The sequence below is a fragment of the Felis catus genome, chromosome B4 (genome assembly GCF_018350175.1).
Source record: "Felis catus isolate Fca126 chromosome B4, F.catus_Fca126_mat1.0, whole genome shotgun sequence".
Taxonomy (NCBI): domain Eukaryota; kingdom Metazoa; phylum Chordata; class Mammalia; order Carnivora; family Felidae; genus Felis; species Felis catus.
The window spans coordinates 41,178,563-41,195,481 of NC_058374.1; the positions used below are offsets into that span (position 1 = coordinate 41,178,563).

The following is a 16,919-nucleotide window of genomic DNA, read 5'->3' on the forward strand; positions in this document are numbered from 1 at the left end:
TTTTCCTCAGTCATTAGCACAAGTCAACAGCAGTGTGACCGCTACCCACACCCGGGGGAGCGCAGCAGCCATCACCGAGAAACAGCACGGACTGGGGCGTCATTAGCTCCACATTTGTATTTTGCCTGTGTTCGCAGGAGCCTCTCCTCTCGGAATTCTGAGGAAGGAAGACTAGGAAAGCGCTGTCGAGGGCTTGGCAGGCATCTCTGGTGCAACAAAGACCCCAGACCCTCAGATGGAGTTCGAACCTCAGTTGGATCTCGAAGTAGGTGTCACCGTGATGGAGCCGCTAGCCTCTCAGCCTGGTTCCTTCAAAAGATGAAGATAACAGCCGCCTGGCAGGATAGTCCCAAAGACGAAATGAGGGAGCACAAGTGAAAGTGAGATCCACGTTAGGAGGCACACTGAAGGCATTCAGGAAAGTTGGGTTCCTCCCTTTAAACCACAGACTAATGATAGCAAATTTCCCAAAGTCACCCCAGCTCCATCCAGGGGCCTAGGAGGATGCCCTGTTTAATCAGAAGTATAAAAACTCTTCTGAAAAGGAAGTGGGAACAGGAGGTGATGACAAAGGTCAAGAAACAGTGGCCTCTGGCTTTAAGAAAGTGAGAAGACATTCTGATATTCTTGGCCCACATCTTTTCCCCTAAATCAGCCTTCCTGGGAGATCTTGACATCCTACACCCCAGATGTCCCCCAGCCCATTTCTCTGGCTCCATGCAGTAATTTGGGTTAGATATCAGACACCCAGGGCTCTAAGGTGAACAGTCAGGTGTCAGGGTCATTCTAAGGCTGGTGGGGAGGGGTCCCCTCTCTGTAGAGAGGGAAGGGATTTGGTCGGTCCTGGGCTCCCACCTGACACCAAGTAAGAGAGGAGAGCACCACCTCCTGGTGCCTCCCAGCTGGCACCGTGCCCCTTCCAGGCCTGGCTCTGCCAGAAGCAGCCCAGGGACTTGTTGGAGATGCCAGACCAGGCTGAATAAAGGCAGCTTCTGCTATCGGTTCTCTGGTGCCCTAATCCCAGGGGAGCTAGCCCCAAGCAAGGCGGCCCCTAGCCTCCCTGTCAATGCCCTCTCCTCCATTCCCAGTTTGGAAGGTCCAGCTATCCACACAGAGGGAGTTGTGGGCCGTGCCTGCTAGAATCTCAGGGCCTGCAGTGTGGGCGAGGACCTTTACACCCTAAGTCCACAAATGCCCCCCGCCCCCAGGCCTGCCACATGCCTAGCACTGCGCCTCGCTCTGGGATGCCCCCTGGTGCCCCTTGTTCATCTGAGTCTCTGCCTCTGTCCTTCTGGCTGTCTGGGTCAGGGCAGGAGGTTTGGGACAGGGTAGGAGGAGGTGTGTCACAGAAGGCCTCAGTCAGCCCCCCCGCTCCACAGCCCCGTCTGGAGGCCCTGGGTGGGTAAATCCCTCAAATGCTCGCATTACCCTCCCACTCGGCAGTGATGCCCGTCTCTAGACAGGTCGCCCTCATGAATCCAAATTGGCAGTGAGGGCGCAGGCATCTCTGCCACCCACAGGCACCTCCAGCACAACCTCGTCAAATGAAATCTAATCAGATGGCTACACGTAAGAAAACATATATGCAAACTGTCACCTGATAAATACTAAACAGCCTTTAAAACATGAACAATGTCCATACATGGAACTACGCCCACTGACTGAAAATGCAAAGCACCAAACAGAAGGCATGCACCAATCATTATCCTGTGTAAAATTCACTCGGCCACCAGGGGCGGAAATGACTCCTGTGATAGTCAATCAACTAGAATTTGATGGACACAAAGTTCTTTTGATCTATAAGGCTAAGTGAATAGTTTCTAATGGGTCTCTGATACAAACCCATTTCCTCTCCATTTATCTTAAAATCAAATTGAAACCAGAGCCTAAAAGACAGCAGGGCCCAGACGGGCAGGAGTAGCTGAGCAGATGGGACCACCACACTCACCCTCCAAGCTGCCTTCAGGTGCAGCCAAGCCACGGCCCTGCTCCCGGGAGGTGCCAGCTCCAGGCTGCTAGCTCATGACAAAGACTGAGCATCCTGACACACAGGAGAGCTCTGCAGGCCCCCATAGACCCCCAGGAGAGGTGCTCAGGGGCTCCGGCTAATGAAGCTCCAGCCAGTGTTTGGCACCAACATGGCATCATGGGGAAGGGGCGCGAGGGGGAACCAGAGAACATCAAGGACTGCCGGCCCTGAAGGAGGTGACAATTCCTTCTCAATCTTGTTGGGGTGACACACAGTAGGAGGCCACGTGGGTGCCCATCATGCTGGGGGAAGTCATCAGGTAACTGTGGTGACGGCAACTTGCTCATCCATTAGGAAAACTGGGTTAGATGCGCGTGCAGAACGCAAAGGATCCCAAAATACAGGGCCGAGAGGGAAAGTCAGGAATAGAATGAGCTGTAAAACAGGGTACCTCCTAGGTAAATTAAAAACATGTAGAGTTTCAAGAAACCATCACAGCCAGCGGAGCCTAAGGAGGCAGGATACCTATACATAATGTGGCATCTGGGATGTGATCCGGCACAGAAAAAGGATAGGAGGTAGAAGCTAAATAAATCTGAATAAAGTAGAGATTTTAGTTAATGATAGTACATCAATACTGGTTCATTAATTGTGATAAAGGTACCATATTAATGCAGGGGCACCTGGATGGCTCAGTCGGTTAAGTGTCGGCTCAAGTCATGATCTCACGGTCGTGAGATTGATCTCCATGCTGGGTGTGGAGTCTGCTTAAGATTCTCCCTCTCCCTCTCCCTCTCCCTCTCCCTCTCCCTCTCCCTCTCCCTCTCCCTCTCCCTCTCCCTCTCCCTCTCCCTCTCCTTCTCTCAAAAAAGAAAGAAAGAAAGAAAGAGAGAGAGAGAGAGAGAGAGAGAGAGAGAGAAAGAAAGAAAGAAAGAAAGAAAGAAAGAAAGAAAGAAAGAAAAGAACGTACCATATTAATATAGATGTTAATAGTAGAGGAAACTGGGTACGGAGTAGATGGAAACTCTCCATCCAATTTTTCTGTAAATCTGAAACTGTTCTAAACAATAAAGTCCGCTTTTTAAATGAAAAACTTGCATAAAGCAAGAACAGCGCCAGGGCACTTGCTGGGATGAGCACTGGGTGTTGTATGGAAACCAATTTGACAATAAATTATATTTAACAAAAATAAAAAAAATTAAAACATTAAAAAAATTTAAAAAGCAAGAACAGCACCATCCACTCCCCCAGGAACATACTGCACTGGAACGACTGCCTGTGGAGGGAACAGGCAAGTATCAAGGCGGGCGTTCAAGTACATGATGCGAGGGTCCTCCCTGTACGCCAATGGTGATAATGTGCCACGACTGACAAGTGCCATTAACTTAACGCTTTGCATCAGAGGTCCCAAAACTAACAATGATTAATTTTCAGAAAAGAGAGAGAGAGAGAGAGACAAAACTACAGGAGAGTAGGTCACAAAGGCCACATGAGTGGAGGGGGCTCTGGGTTGCTGAGTGACCTGGAGGGGCCTCGTGAGGCAAAAGAGTTAAACAGGCTTTGAAGCTGGGGTGGGGGGCCGGGGGTGTGGAGGTTGGCGCTTTGTGCTGGTTGCAGACCAGGGATGACCATCCAGGACACACTCCATGCCCCCATCTAACACTGGTCAGTCCCAAGAGCTATTTCTGGGCCCTCCGAATTCCCAGCCAAAGCCAGGAAAACCTAAATGGAACCTGCTGGTGGGCAGCAAAGCTGGGCAGTGATAGAATAGTCGTAAGAGTTGCCAGGGCAGTTATATTCGAATTTCAGATCAGCAACAAATAATTTTTTTAGTATTAGGCATATATATCCCAAATATTGCATGGGACATACGTATGCTAAAAACGGATTTGCTGTTGATCTGACATTCAAATGTAACTAGCCATCTTGAATCTGCTAAATCTGGCAACTCTAATTAATAACGGTAGTGACATGCACTATTACTGTCCTAAGTACTTAATTTATTTCTCTTGTTTTCCTCTTCAAACAACCTCCTGAAGAATACATCGCTACCCCCTTTCTACAGACATGGAAACTTGGACGCCAGACCTGGGATGTGAACATCTGTGTAAAGAGCCCACCCTCTTGAGCATGATGCTGTGCCCCAACGGAGTGGCTGAACAAGGTCCAGGCCTCTGCTCCCTGACACCCAGAGACAGGTGTGTCCACAGTGGTGGTGCCAAGCTCCTTGCATGGTCTTCAAAACACATTACCACCTGAAAAACCTTCCCACCAGACCCAATTCATCAAGTGAACTTTGGGTTTCAAAAAGGGAAAATCAAGGGAGCCCCAATGAGTCCTAAAAGAGTACAATCTTCCTGCATTGGTGGAAAGAACAAGGAGAGAAGCAGCTCCTACTTTGAGGGTCTAGATAGGCAGCACACATCAGCGGGGCAAGGGTCTGAGCCGAGCCGCATGCCATCCCTCCTGGAGACAGAGAAATGGATGAATGACCCCTGGCAGTCCTGTCCAGTTTGGGGACAGTATTAACTTGAGTCCTACAAAACAGGTTTCTAATGAGAATGGCACCCCACCCCTCAGCATGACTCATATTTAAAATGATACTAAGGAGCATTTATTGAGCACCTACTATGTATTGCACATTGTGCCAGATGTTTTCACTGCCCATCAATTGCTGGGGCATGTAAACCTATAGTCCAGCAGGGCATTTGCCTATTTTGCAGATGAGGAACCTGAGATTCAGGGAGATCACTTATTTATTCAACTACATGACTTTACTGTTCAGACTCTGTCCTGAGTGCTGAGGATGCAGAAGTGAGCCAAACAAGACCCCTGCCTTCATGAAGCTGGTTGGGGCGCAGATAAAAAAACAAATCTATTATGTTGTTTCAGGTAGCAGTGCCAAGTGTGATGAAGAAAAGTAAAGCATGGTCAAGGAACAGAGTGATAGGGTGGGAGTATTTTAGCTAGGATGGTCACGAAGATGTCTGGAAAGAGGTGACATTTAGGCAGAGGTCTGAAGTGAGGGACTGAGCATGCCCAGGTCTACGAAGGGTGCCCAAGGCAGAGGGGGCAATCAGTGCAAAGGCCCTGAGGTAACGGTGACCAACACACAACCAAGATAATGCCAATGGGCTGGAGGAGGTACAGGAAGGTGGGAGGGGTAGAAGATGAGTTCAGAGGGGATGGTTAGGCCAAGTCATCTTTAAAGGATCACTGTGATATGAAGAAATGGATGGATGGATGGATCCAAGAATGGATGGTCGGATGGACAGATGGATATGTAGATAAACGGACTTCCATGGATTCCTTTAGGCTGCTACTGACCAGGGGTGAGAATATATGTAGCTCACAAGTTGATAAAATATGTCCAATGTTCAGTTTCCAATTAATCATCTCCCTCAGAGGGCCTCAGGCAAGCACATTCCTTAGTGAAGTATATGCTCTAGAGAGGAATTTGATCCAAAGTTGCAAAGGCAATCTGGGTCTTCATTCCAAGGAAACCATTTGAAGAAACCAAGGCAAGGCAGAAATGTCTTGCCTCCAATCTCTAGGCCAATGCCCATGGAACAGGCTGGACATCACCATCACTGCCTTCACCACCTGGGACTCCCCTAGGCAGAGGCACCAGCTATACCAATGCTCTTCCTCAAGTCTTTGAACAAGAAAATCTTGTATGCTCATCAGATTAAAAAAAAAAAAAAAAAAAAAAAAAAACCACGCCACCTGCCAGAACAAAGCCAACACTCCCGGCAGGTGACACTGGTCACCAGGGCCCCAGTCTTGCAAGGCCATCCCATCCCACGACCCTTTACCACCTGCCCAGCCTCACCTCCACATCCTTCTCGAGCTCGAGCCCGGCCTCCATCAAGTTGTGCTCAAACTCCTCCCGCTGTTCCTTCCTCTCCTCCTCCAGGGCATCAAGTGGTCCCAGTTCAATGTCACCGTGGCCACCAGCACGAGGTTCCTTGCCTGTCTCCCCATTGGAGACAATCGCCAGCGAGGGGCCAGGGGAGCCATGGCCAGGGTGCACCCCGCGTTTCCGGTAATGGTAGGCGAGCACATAGTCGACCTTCCTCTGGTTGTCATGGAAGTGCATGCGGCTCAGACGGGCCTCCGAGGACACTGGCTCGTTGGCGTCCAGGTAGTTATTGATGACCTGGCCGGAGAGAACAGGACAGAGACAGCGAGGGCCAGTGAGGAGGAGTGAGAGATGGAGGAGGCTGACCCTGTGCTCTGGGCCCAGGGCGGTGGACTAGGAGGCAAGGCCCTCAGGCCCAGTGAAAGGACACAGTGGCCTAAGTCCTCCCACCATACCGAGCCCACTCAGCCCTCCACCCACATGTCCACAGCCTGGACACCGATGCCTTCACTCCTGCCCTGGCATCCGTGCACACACGTATGCTCACATGCACAGACGACACGTGCAGCAGCGAAGCCCTGTGCTTCCGCACCTGCCCGCACACCAGAGCCATGAGCCACCCCTGCACACGCACACACAGCATCGACACACAGCACCTCTGCACCAGCTCTCCTGCACCCATCTGTGCACAAGTGCACTCTGGCACACGCAGCCCTCCACATGCACGGTAACACACCCACACACACTCATCTCCTTGCAGATCCGCCGGCCTGCCTACAAACGCATGCACGCTTACACACACAGATTACTCACTGGCAAGTTCTCTGGATCCATTGGAACAAGGGCCAGTTTCTTGTCACCCGGCCCACCCCAGCCCCACCCCACAGGGGTTCACTCTACACTATGCCCCTTCACAGCCCCACATCCTCCTCCTCCTCCTCTGCAGCCACCAGTGGGGACGGCAGCAGGGGGACTGACTTCTGCTCCTGACCAGCCTGGAGGTGGGAGGTTGAGAGAAGAGGAGGGGAAAGAACAAGGCGGAGCAGGCGAGGGACCTGCCTCCCTCCCTTTGGGCGTCTCCCTGTTTATTACTGGTTTGGTACCCAGCTGCCTCTGCAGCCACCTGGGAGGTCACCTGGGCAACCAGATGAAGCGCCAGCCACAGGGGAGAGCCTTGGAGCCATCAGGGCAGAGGTCTGGTTCCTCAGACCTGTGAGGGGAGCCAAGGAGTCTGCAGACCAACAGGTGGGCTCACGTGGCCTCACACCTCCCTCTCCCTGTCCTCTGACCACAAGACTCCAGCATAGTCGGGACACTGTGCCACCATGACTTGGAGAGAGAGAGGAAAAGGCCCTAAGAAAAACCCTGGAGATCTCTCTCTCTCTCTCTCTCTCTCTCTCTCTCTCTCTCACACACACACACACACACACACACACACACACACACACACACAAACCCCTGCCCCCCAGGTGGAGAGTGTCTCAGTCAAGAGGCTCCCTTTGGGCCCCCAACAGGGCCAGCCTTTACCCCACCCCAGCACTCACCGAGCTGCCACAGGAGCTCCCTCCACCGGAGGGCGGGCCAGAATCTCGGTCATGGTCAGAACTGCCCTGCGGACCCGGGGCTTGGGAACCGGGAACCTTGAGGTATTGCTGGCCACGTTTGGGGCCCTGGCCACCTCTGGCCACTGCCCTAGGGCTCAGCCGGCGTGGGGAGCCAGGGAGCAGGGGGATATCTGTGAGAGGAAGAGACAAAAGAGGCAAAGCAGCTTCAGGTGACAGAAAACCCAGGACACAGAGAAATTGAGGCACTGATGGGAGGGGAACTGGGATGTCCCTAAGAAAAAGGCCACATCTCCTCACAGCCTTGGTTAGCCAGGGGGGAAGAGGGTCTCAGCCGCTATATACACACGCATGCACACACGCACGCACACTGGGAGTGGAGCCACCAGCAGCAGCCCCTTCAGATGATGGGCGTCATAATCTCTAATTCCCAAACAAGAGAAGGTGGCTCCGGCGAGCCAGGGTAAGTGGAGCACTCCTTGGAGAGACACCTTGAATTAATGCCAAAGGCTTGAGTTTTGGGGCCTCTCCCAGGGCAGCCAGGCAGCCCTCATGGCCCGAGGAGAGAACGAAGACAGACCAACTGTGGGGCCCCTGAGGGCGGGGCCGGGCTCTGACAAAAGCACTGCCTCCAATGCCCTTGAGGGGTTCCTATGCACCTGCTGCCCCCACCGGGGCCTTGGAGCTCCACAGCCCCTTCTGGGCCCTCCCCAGAACAGCCCCCAGAACAACCCACAGCGGGAGCAGCAGTGCTATTTCAGAGAACTTCCAGCTTCACCCCTGGAGGGAAAAGACCCAGGCTGGTGACAGAATTGCAGAATGTCAAAACTGGAGGGGACTGAAGCATTAAACACCAAAAAGCTTTGCACCAAAAAGCCCCAGACAGGGGCCATGAGCTAGCTGCCAGGGCCTCGAGGCTGATGAGACTTGATCTGTCCCTGCGTCTGAGAAATACTTTTTCCAGCAAAGCAGCAAACCCAGTGCGCCTGGGCCTAACCCTGAGCTCTGCCACTTGCTTCTGAGACTTCTCTGAGACTGTTTCTTCAACTGCAACATGAGAATCCCACACTTGCAGGGTTGTAGTGAGAATTCGAAGCAGAGATGTACATGTGAAACACCCAGGGCAGTCATCAGCCCATGGGTGGGCAATAAAAGGTGCTTATTATAATTATTATTATTTTCATTTTGAGCTCCGTGTAAGAAGAAATCATACCATATACATCCAGCTCAGCCCTCAGCACCTGCTGAATGAATGAAGGAACAAAAAGCAGCTGGAAGGAGAGCTTCTGATCAGTGACCAGCTTGTAGAGCAGCCCCTTAGGTGCCCAGCTCTCTGCTGGACAGTTCAGGAGCCCTAGGACACTTGGTCCCCACACTGGAAAAATCTTATCATCTCTTTATGAGGACAGACCTGGCAGGTAGACCTGGCAAGCACAATGAAGACCAGCAGAGGAAAGCTCTCATAATTTACTTCTACACTGTGGGCTCTAGTCCATATTGTGGAAGACCAGAAAGGCTAGAAGGCTTCCTGAGGAACTGAGCCTGAAGCTGGTCTCAAAGGGTGGACAGCTTCTGAAAGGCAGGAGAGAGAACACAGAAAAGCAACAGTGGGTATGCATGCTGGTAGAGCGACAGGGGGCAGTTCAAGACATCATGGGAGTGGATTCTCTCCTCGGTCCTTAGTCTCACCTCATCCCTTTCCCCCTGTGCCTTTCTGCATGCTTGCCCACCATCTGGCCCAGGGCAGCATTGAGAACAGGGCTCTACAGCCCAGAGACGGCTTGAAAACCTTCAGATGCATGTCTAAGGAGCTCAAGACCATACTGATGTACAACTGGGCAGATGACAAAGGTGACATTCACTCAAGCATCCTTGACAGCCATATTCATATTCACACCTGTGACTCCAGATAGCTCATATTCAGAGTCAGCCCAAAACTTTGGTCAAACCATTATCCAGGAGCCACGGTCTCCTGAAGGTACAACCTGGGGTTTGAGGCTGGCGTTCGGGGCCCCACCAGCCATCCCAGCAGCAACCTCTGCTTGCCTCTGACACATAGACCATGGCTGCATGAGGCCCTGCTTTTATGCCCACCTTTTCTCCCAACCAACGAGAACACAGCATATGGCTGAGTTGTTTCAGCTGCAAATGACATACCATGCAGTAATGACACAGAGGTGGAAAGATCCAAGAGAGCTGGCTTACACCATGAAATGAAGGCTGCGGTGGCAGATGAGGGGAGGGGTTGGGGGGGTGGGGGGTGGGATGTGAGCGACGTCTGGGCATCAGGAAGAATAGGGCAGGTGAACACACTCCACAAGAATCCTCTAAGAAGCTGAAAAAAGGTGAATTGGGGTTGATCCGGAGTAAAGGCCATCATACACAGCTTATGGAACATGATACTCATTTGAAAATAATCTTTCCTTCGTTGACCATTTACTTGGCTCTTGGTACATGCTGCCTTGCAAAACAGATCCCTGGGTGTTCAGGATTAGCTGCCTTCTTGGGTTATGGGTGCCCTGAAGGGCATGGCTCACCCACCTCTGGATACCCTGGATGGATTTTCACAAGGCTTGGACCTGGGGCCTCTTTTCTACACTCTTACCCTTTTCTACACTCTTTTTCTACACTCTTACCCTTGCCCTCTATCTGCTCCTATGCCCTCTATGCCCTCCTAGATACTCTATCTGCTCCTATGGCCTTAATGATCACCTACGTCCCCATAACCCTCAACATTTTGCCTTTAACCCTTACTTTCTTCTAGCTTCTGATTCCACACATCCTCCCGCCTACCTGGCATCTCCACTTGGATGCTTCAGAGCCCCTTCAAAACCTCCACCTCCAAAACCAAACTTACAATCTGCTCTACAAGACGACTCTCTTCCAGGATTCCCTATGGCCATGAATGCCACCACTACGTTCAGTCCATACACCAGAAATCTACAGGCAGCCTCAGAGTCTTCTTCCCTCATGCCCCACAGCCAATGTGTCACCACTCCTATGAATTTTGCCCTGAAGTATCTCCCAAATCCATCTGTTTTTCACCACCTCCATGACTACCACCCTAGCCCAAACTACCACACTTATTCAGGTGGATAACCCCAGCAGCCTCCCAATAGCGCCCACTCCATGCACCCTTGCTCTCCCTCCTTCACCGTTCTCCAAAGGCAGCCAGGGGGTCCTTTCAAAATGTCGACCTCGCTATGACACCCACGTGTGTGGAGATTTCTGGTGCTTCCCACCACTCTCAAGCTGTGAGCCCCTGCACAGCCTGGCCCGCTCACGTCTCCACCTCATCTCTCCCCATGTCTCTCTGCGTTTCTGAGCTCCGGCCATACCGTGCTGCTTGCAGTGTCTGGAATGCACCATACTCCCTCCCGGCCCAGGGTCTTACCCATGCTCCTCCCTCTGGCTACAATGTGCTTCTTCGTCTAGCTGTGGGCCACCTGCTATTTTGGCCATTAGGGACCCAGAAAATCAGGAGTAACACATTCCTCTCTCGAGAAGCTACTGATCAAGGTATAAGACAGAAATAGTCAGATACTACAGGCAAAGCTAATTTGCTTCCACTTCAGACGTGACTTAAATTCCAGAAGCTGAGGTAGTGCAGGGAGGGCTTAGGGGACACACAGACACATGTAAAGTTAGCAGACGAAGGCCTCCAAGCTTTATCCAATGGACTCCACTGGTCAGTAGGGAACTACAGAGAGTGGGGCACTTATTGGCTGGTGTCACTGAATAAAGGTAACCTGTTGGTGGCAGCCCACTGATTGTCTAGTCAAAGGAACTCCTGTGCTCCGAGCTTCTGCCCAGATCTGACCACCCCCAAGTGACTCCCCCATATGGGACTAGCCCATTTTTCAACTATTCACACCCTCATAAACTTCCTGGAGCATTGGGGTGGGGAGAAAGAAAGGCCTTCCTCACCTAGTCAAAGTGTAACCAGATGAAAATGACCAGGGGCCTCCCGCTAAACATGGACAGAGGGCAACCCCAGCTTGGCACCAGACCCTGCCCACATCCACCTCTGTCCCAAGACATTCTTCGGAGGGATCTTTTCAAATCACACCACCCCACTCTCCCACTGAAAGCCTTCCAGTGGCTCCCCACTGCTAGAGTAGAAAACCTTCACCATGAACTGAAAGGTGCTGCATCCATTCTCCAGCCTTGCCCTCACCCTCCTTCCCATTCCCCTCTTTGAGACTAGAGTCTTTCTAAATATTCTTATCTGCTCCATTTGCTAAGACACTGAAGCACAGTGGCACCCAGGGCCATGGGATAAGGGGAGGGAGCTGCACTTGTTGAGGGTGAGGAGGAATCGAAGGGGAGGAGGGCAGTGTTCTGGTCTGGACCTGATGTTTGGAGGACCTGCAGCCTGTCTGAATGGTCCACAACGGACAGTCTTTTGCAGTCCAGGAATAAGAAAGTCACTAAAAGGCAGGCTGTGATTTGGGACGACATGAGCGTCACACCGGGGTGGGCTCTACAGACAACTGAGAAGTGCTAGGTCGACAGCCACACCCTTCTCCATCCCACTCTACAACCACCCCTCCCAGGACTAGCCAATGGCACTCCACTACACAATGAGCCCCACACTGAGCAGGAGGACCCCTGGTGCCTAGGCCTGGCATTGCCAGAATTTCAGAAAAATAATGTATTTTCTCTGCACATTTTACTTCCGTGATTGAGAGGAGGGTGTCATTACCATATCTTTCCCTCACAGGGTGAGTGTGATGATACGGTAAGAGAAGAGATTACAACTCCTTGGAAGTACGTGAGCTACAGAAAACGTGAGGGATCTTTACCAAATCCTACTCCGGGGCTCAGGGCCCGCCCCCTTCATCTGCACCTGCCCACCCCGATTTCTCTGCTCCATTCCAGTCACTGTGCCCTAAGTCCCCAGAATTCCCCTTCTGTGCCACCCACCTGCCTGCTGACTACTCACCTCCTCCTGGAAGTTCTGGACTAGGCAGCTGTCTATCCCCCATGACTGCAACTTCCTTTCTCATCTGGGACCATCACACACTTTCTAATCCTTTTTTTTTTTAATGTTTATTTTGATTTTGAGAGCGAGAGAGCACAAGCAGGGGAGAGGCAGAGAGAGAGGGAGAGAGAATCCCAAGCAGGCTCCACACTGTCGGCACAGAGCCTGACGTGGGGCCCGAACTCGCAAACCATGAGATCACGACCTGAGCCAAAACCAAGAGTTGGACACTTAAACGACTGAACCACCCAGGCGCCCCTCTTATCCTTTAGAACCCACTATTTCAGGGGTGAACTCTGTCTCTTCTAGAAGGATCCAATTTCCACCACCCAGAAAGGCTGCAGGTACCTCAGGCTGTGCTATAGAAGCAGACAAAGAAGGAGCAGGATCAGAGATCTGCCGGGAAAAGAACAGAGACTATAGGCAGGGAGAGACCCAAATCTCAATGAAAAAACAGGTATAGCTTGTTTTCGGGGTCCTCCCATGGCCTGCCCTTTCACACGCCTACCCAAGGCCCCACCCCAGCCATGGTCCCCATTCTGTGCTGCACTTTCTCACCCACCACCAGGGTCTTCCAACACCCATTCCCCCATTTAGCTCTTGGCTGTCTTGGCTGAGAAGCTAATACACTGCGAAGTACAGGGAGCCCTTGCTGGCATCCCGAGACGAGCGATACAATGAAAGCATTCTGAAAACTCTCAGGGGCTCTGGAGATGCCGCTGGCCCTGCAGGGGTCCAGGGGCAGGGGTCTCACTGTGAGGAATACTCTCTAGTGGTGGGCACTGCTACCCCACGCTGGGTGAGGGGAGGGCTGCCACAGGGAGAGATGCTGGACCCTTTGACTCATGCCTCAGCTCTCGGGCAGTTTGGCAAGAACCTTCAGGGTCACAGCCAAGGATCAGAGCAAGGAGGGGCCCCTGAGTTGGGGAGACAGGCAGGAGCAGGCTGTGGGGAGTCGGGTGGGGGGGTGGTGAGAAGAGCTTGGGCAGTAGCTGATGGCAGGAAAACTGGAGCAAAGGGACCCGGAGGCACAGTCAAGAGCAAGGCAGCAGCAGCCTGCACAGACGGGGAGCAGGAAGTGGGTTCACCGGGCACGGAGGAGGGTGAGGTGAGTCACTGGGGCCCTAGGAGGTTTCCAGAGCCTAGGTGGTTTCCTGTGGGAGCAGGACCTCCAGGCAGCACGGCTCTTCCTCGAAGCTTCCCTCGTGGCATTGTTACTGCCTCACTACTAACCACTGGCAGGGCAAGTGTGGGTGCCCCAAAAGACAGGGCCACCTCTCTCACCGGCCTTTCGGGGCCACTGCTTCCAGCAAAGCCAGATAGGCACATCCACGCTCTCCTAGGCCAGGGACAAGACTCCTGGTGGGCCTCAGAGAGACCTGGGCGCCTTCAGGACGCTCACCTGGACCCTCCCCAAGCATCCTGGGACAGATGGACTGCACTTCAGTTAGGGTCAACTTTTATGCTGAGGTCTTACTCTGTTTTCCTACATGAATCTGACAGGCAAAATCTGAGCCTCCACACTTAAAATCTGGACCTTGCAATGGCCCTGCTGTTCACCCTACTCTCTACCCCAGAGTTCCTGTTAAACAGTACCTTTCTGGGCCTCTGCATGTGGCCAGAGTAACAGAGGGGTGATCTTCCAGTGCCCTCTCCCTCTTCGGCTCTGCTTATCTTGACTCAAAAACAGCCCTCTCTCTACCGATGCTCAAACATTCCCTTCCTAATGAAGATACAGCCCCAGTGTGGATCCTTACCTTGAACCTGGATAAGTAAGAGCTAACTGGCCTCCCCGCCACTAAGCTGGCTCCCCGCTGATCCTCAGGTCACAACCTGACCGAGTTACTCCCACTCAGGGGCTTTCATTCTTCTTAGATGAAAACCAAATTGTCTGATATGCACGCAGGGCCTTTCATGATCTGGGCCCTGCCTACCTAGCCGAATACCGTTTCATCTCCTAACATCCATCCATGGCCTGCTTACCCTTTCCAGCCTCCTGGCCCCATGCACACACCACATGCCATGCTCCAACCACACCTGGCCGCTCTTGGGGAGTGGGGGAGCGTACATATATGCCATTGCTCACATCTCTATTCTTCTCAGACCATTTAACCTCCTGGGCGCTGTGTAATACACTGGAAATAGAAGGCTTGCCCTAGATGCTCACAAAGAAGGCAGACTAATAAGGAGAACAGATTAATAAGGAGATTTCAGGAACAAGAGAAAAGCTGAGGCCGGAGTATAAACAAGGAACTACAGTAGCAGAAGCCCGCAGCTCTGCTTAGAGCCAGCAGGCCTCCCAGAGTACGTGACTTTTGAGGAGCATCTAGAAAAGACAAGTAGGCATCTTCCAATGGGCAAGGGAGGAAAGGAGATTCCAGGCAGAAGGGCAATTGTTTGTATGGTCCTTCGCAATCAGCTGCTGGGCTTGCCTGTTTCAGGTCATCAGCCTCCTGAGAACAAGGCATGCGTCCGCCTCGTGTTCCTCTTCCACCCACGTAGTCCCAATAGGTGGCCAGCTACGTGACAGAACTCGGGGCGGGCAAAGAAAGGGCACTTCGGGCTTATAGTACACACTTTTTAACAGGGCCTACGAGGCCCCTTACTATCTTTCCTGCTAATATCAATCATCTCCTGCTAGTCACTCCTCCCTCCCTCCCACCTCCTTCTTCTATCTCCCTCCCTACCTCTCTGTCTGTCTCTCTCTCTCTCTCTCTCTCACACACACACACACACACATACACACAGAATACACACACACATCAGAGAGAATAAACTACCAGCAGCTTCCAGAAGAAGGCGACCTGCTTTTTCTTATCCCTACTCTTTGATCTTTGGAATTGTTCTCCCTTTTGCCCCTAAACATCTCTCCTCAACCAAGACTACTTGGTAAGTCCCTTCCTGACATCTCTTAACCCTTTAAAAAGGCCTTTTAACAAAGATCACTTATAGTCATTGCTCAGAGCCAGGATCCTACAAGTGAAGACCCAGGTCAAGAAGAGCAGCAGCATTTCAGGAAGCGCTTCCCTCAGGGACAGAACCCAGGGACTGGGATCTGGATGAGCTCCTCAAATGAAATCTATTCATAGGCATCTCATCCTACCCTGTGGTTGGTTGTGTGGCTGATGACATTAAGGGATAATGTCCCCCCCTCTATGTCAGGAGGAAGCAGCCAGTCTACAATGCAATTGATCAAAACTGCTCTGTTAGCTCATCGTAACCTGTTTCGCAAGTATAATAACATGAAAAGAGCATAACGATGCAATGCTGAGCAAAATGCAAGCCTTCCTCCAGCCCCTCCACACAGATCACACATGTGTATCACATACACACACATGCACACATGCACACCACTTTATGAGGGTGACTGGCTCCTCTCCTGGTCATGCCTGGTGGAGTCCCACCATGTCCCCCATCTTCCTCCACCGTCCACGAACATCTCCTACCTCTCATCTCTTCCTCCTGGTATAACCAAGATTGATGAGCTCTGCCTTATTCTGAGCTCTCCAAAGAAGGTGGGACAGATCTCGGCTGCCCAAAACGGACTGGCTCTGAGGCTAAAGTCTAAGACAGCTCCTGCAATCACAATGCCCTGCTCAGACTGCAGAGACCTGTGGATCTGGATGAGATATGAGGGATACAGAGAGATTCAGCAGACAAGAGGAACATGGATGCGCCTCAGGATTTTATAAGATATCCCAAATACACATATAATCGATAGGAAATTGCTCAAAAGTTTTCTCTCCGCTACAGTGTGGTTAACTGAAATAAGTAAATTCATATCATATAGACAGCAAGCCTCATGTGCTCAGCGGTGCTCTTCCTGAGGACAGGAACAGTGCCCATCTTGTTCGCCCCTGTATGCTTAGCCCCAAACATGAGGACTGGCCCATAATTGGCTTTGGGAGCAGGACAAGTGCCTTCCCACAGCTTGGGAAGGTGGAGCTCAACATCAAGCGTCAGCTAAGATGGTTAATACGAAGTAGAAGCTTAAAGAATTGTTCATGAACACATCTGAGACACCCCTAGGGACTCCCAGAATTGCAAGGTCAGACTTTTAAAAGGACTGGAGATCCCATAGTAATTAGTAGGGGAACAGCTTGAGACCCATTTGGTAATTTCTCATGACTCCACCTCTACTAGGCGGCTGTGGTGACCATGCCAAAGACAAACTGCTCTTCCTTAAAACCGGATGCGTCCTCATTTGACTATCAGTGAGGTTATGATCACCACATTCCAAAGGACAGAACCAAGAGGAGTGGTTCTGGAGAAGGAGAAATAGAAGCATACAAGAGCTGCTTTGTGGGGGAGGCAGAGATGGTTGTGGGAAGCCAGACTTAAAAAAAATATTAGCATTCAGGGGCGCCTGGGTGGCTCAGTCGGTTGAGCATCCAACTTCGGCTCAGGTCGTGATCTCACGGTTTGTGAGTTCGAGCCCTGCATCAGGCTATGTGCTGACAGCTCAGAGCCTGGAGACTGCTTCAGATTCCGTGTCTCCCTCTCTCTCTCTACTACCTTCCACTCGCACTCTGTCTCTCTCTC

At 51.8% G+C, this 16,919-nt stretch overlaps 1 protein-coding gene across 4 annotated transcripts in view; it reads right to left on the reverse strand.

The window, feature by feature from the left end:
• The window catches only part of ANO2 (anoctamin 2), a 341,730-nt gene that overhangs the window by 312,074 nt on the left and 12,737 nt on the right, over positions 1–16,919 (reverse strand). For all 4 annotated transcript variants that reach the window (XM_045061286.1, XM_019834398.3, XM_019834399.3 and 1 more), the window contains exons 2-3: positions 7,376–7,566; positions 5,802–6,128 (exon numbers count right to left, since the gene is read on the reverse strand). In XM_045061286.1, the coding sequence (XP_044917221.1) occupies positions 5,802–6,128; positions 7,376–7,566 (518 nt within the window). The remainder of the gene's footprint in view (positions 1–5,801; positions 6,129–7,375; positions 7,567–16,919) is intronic.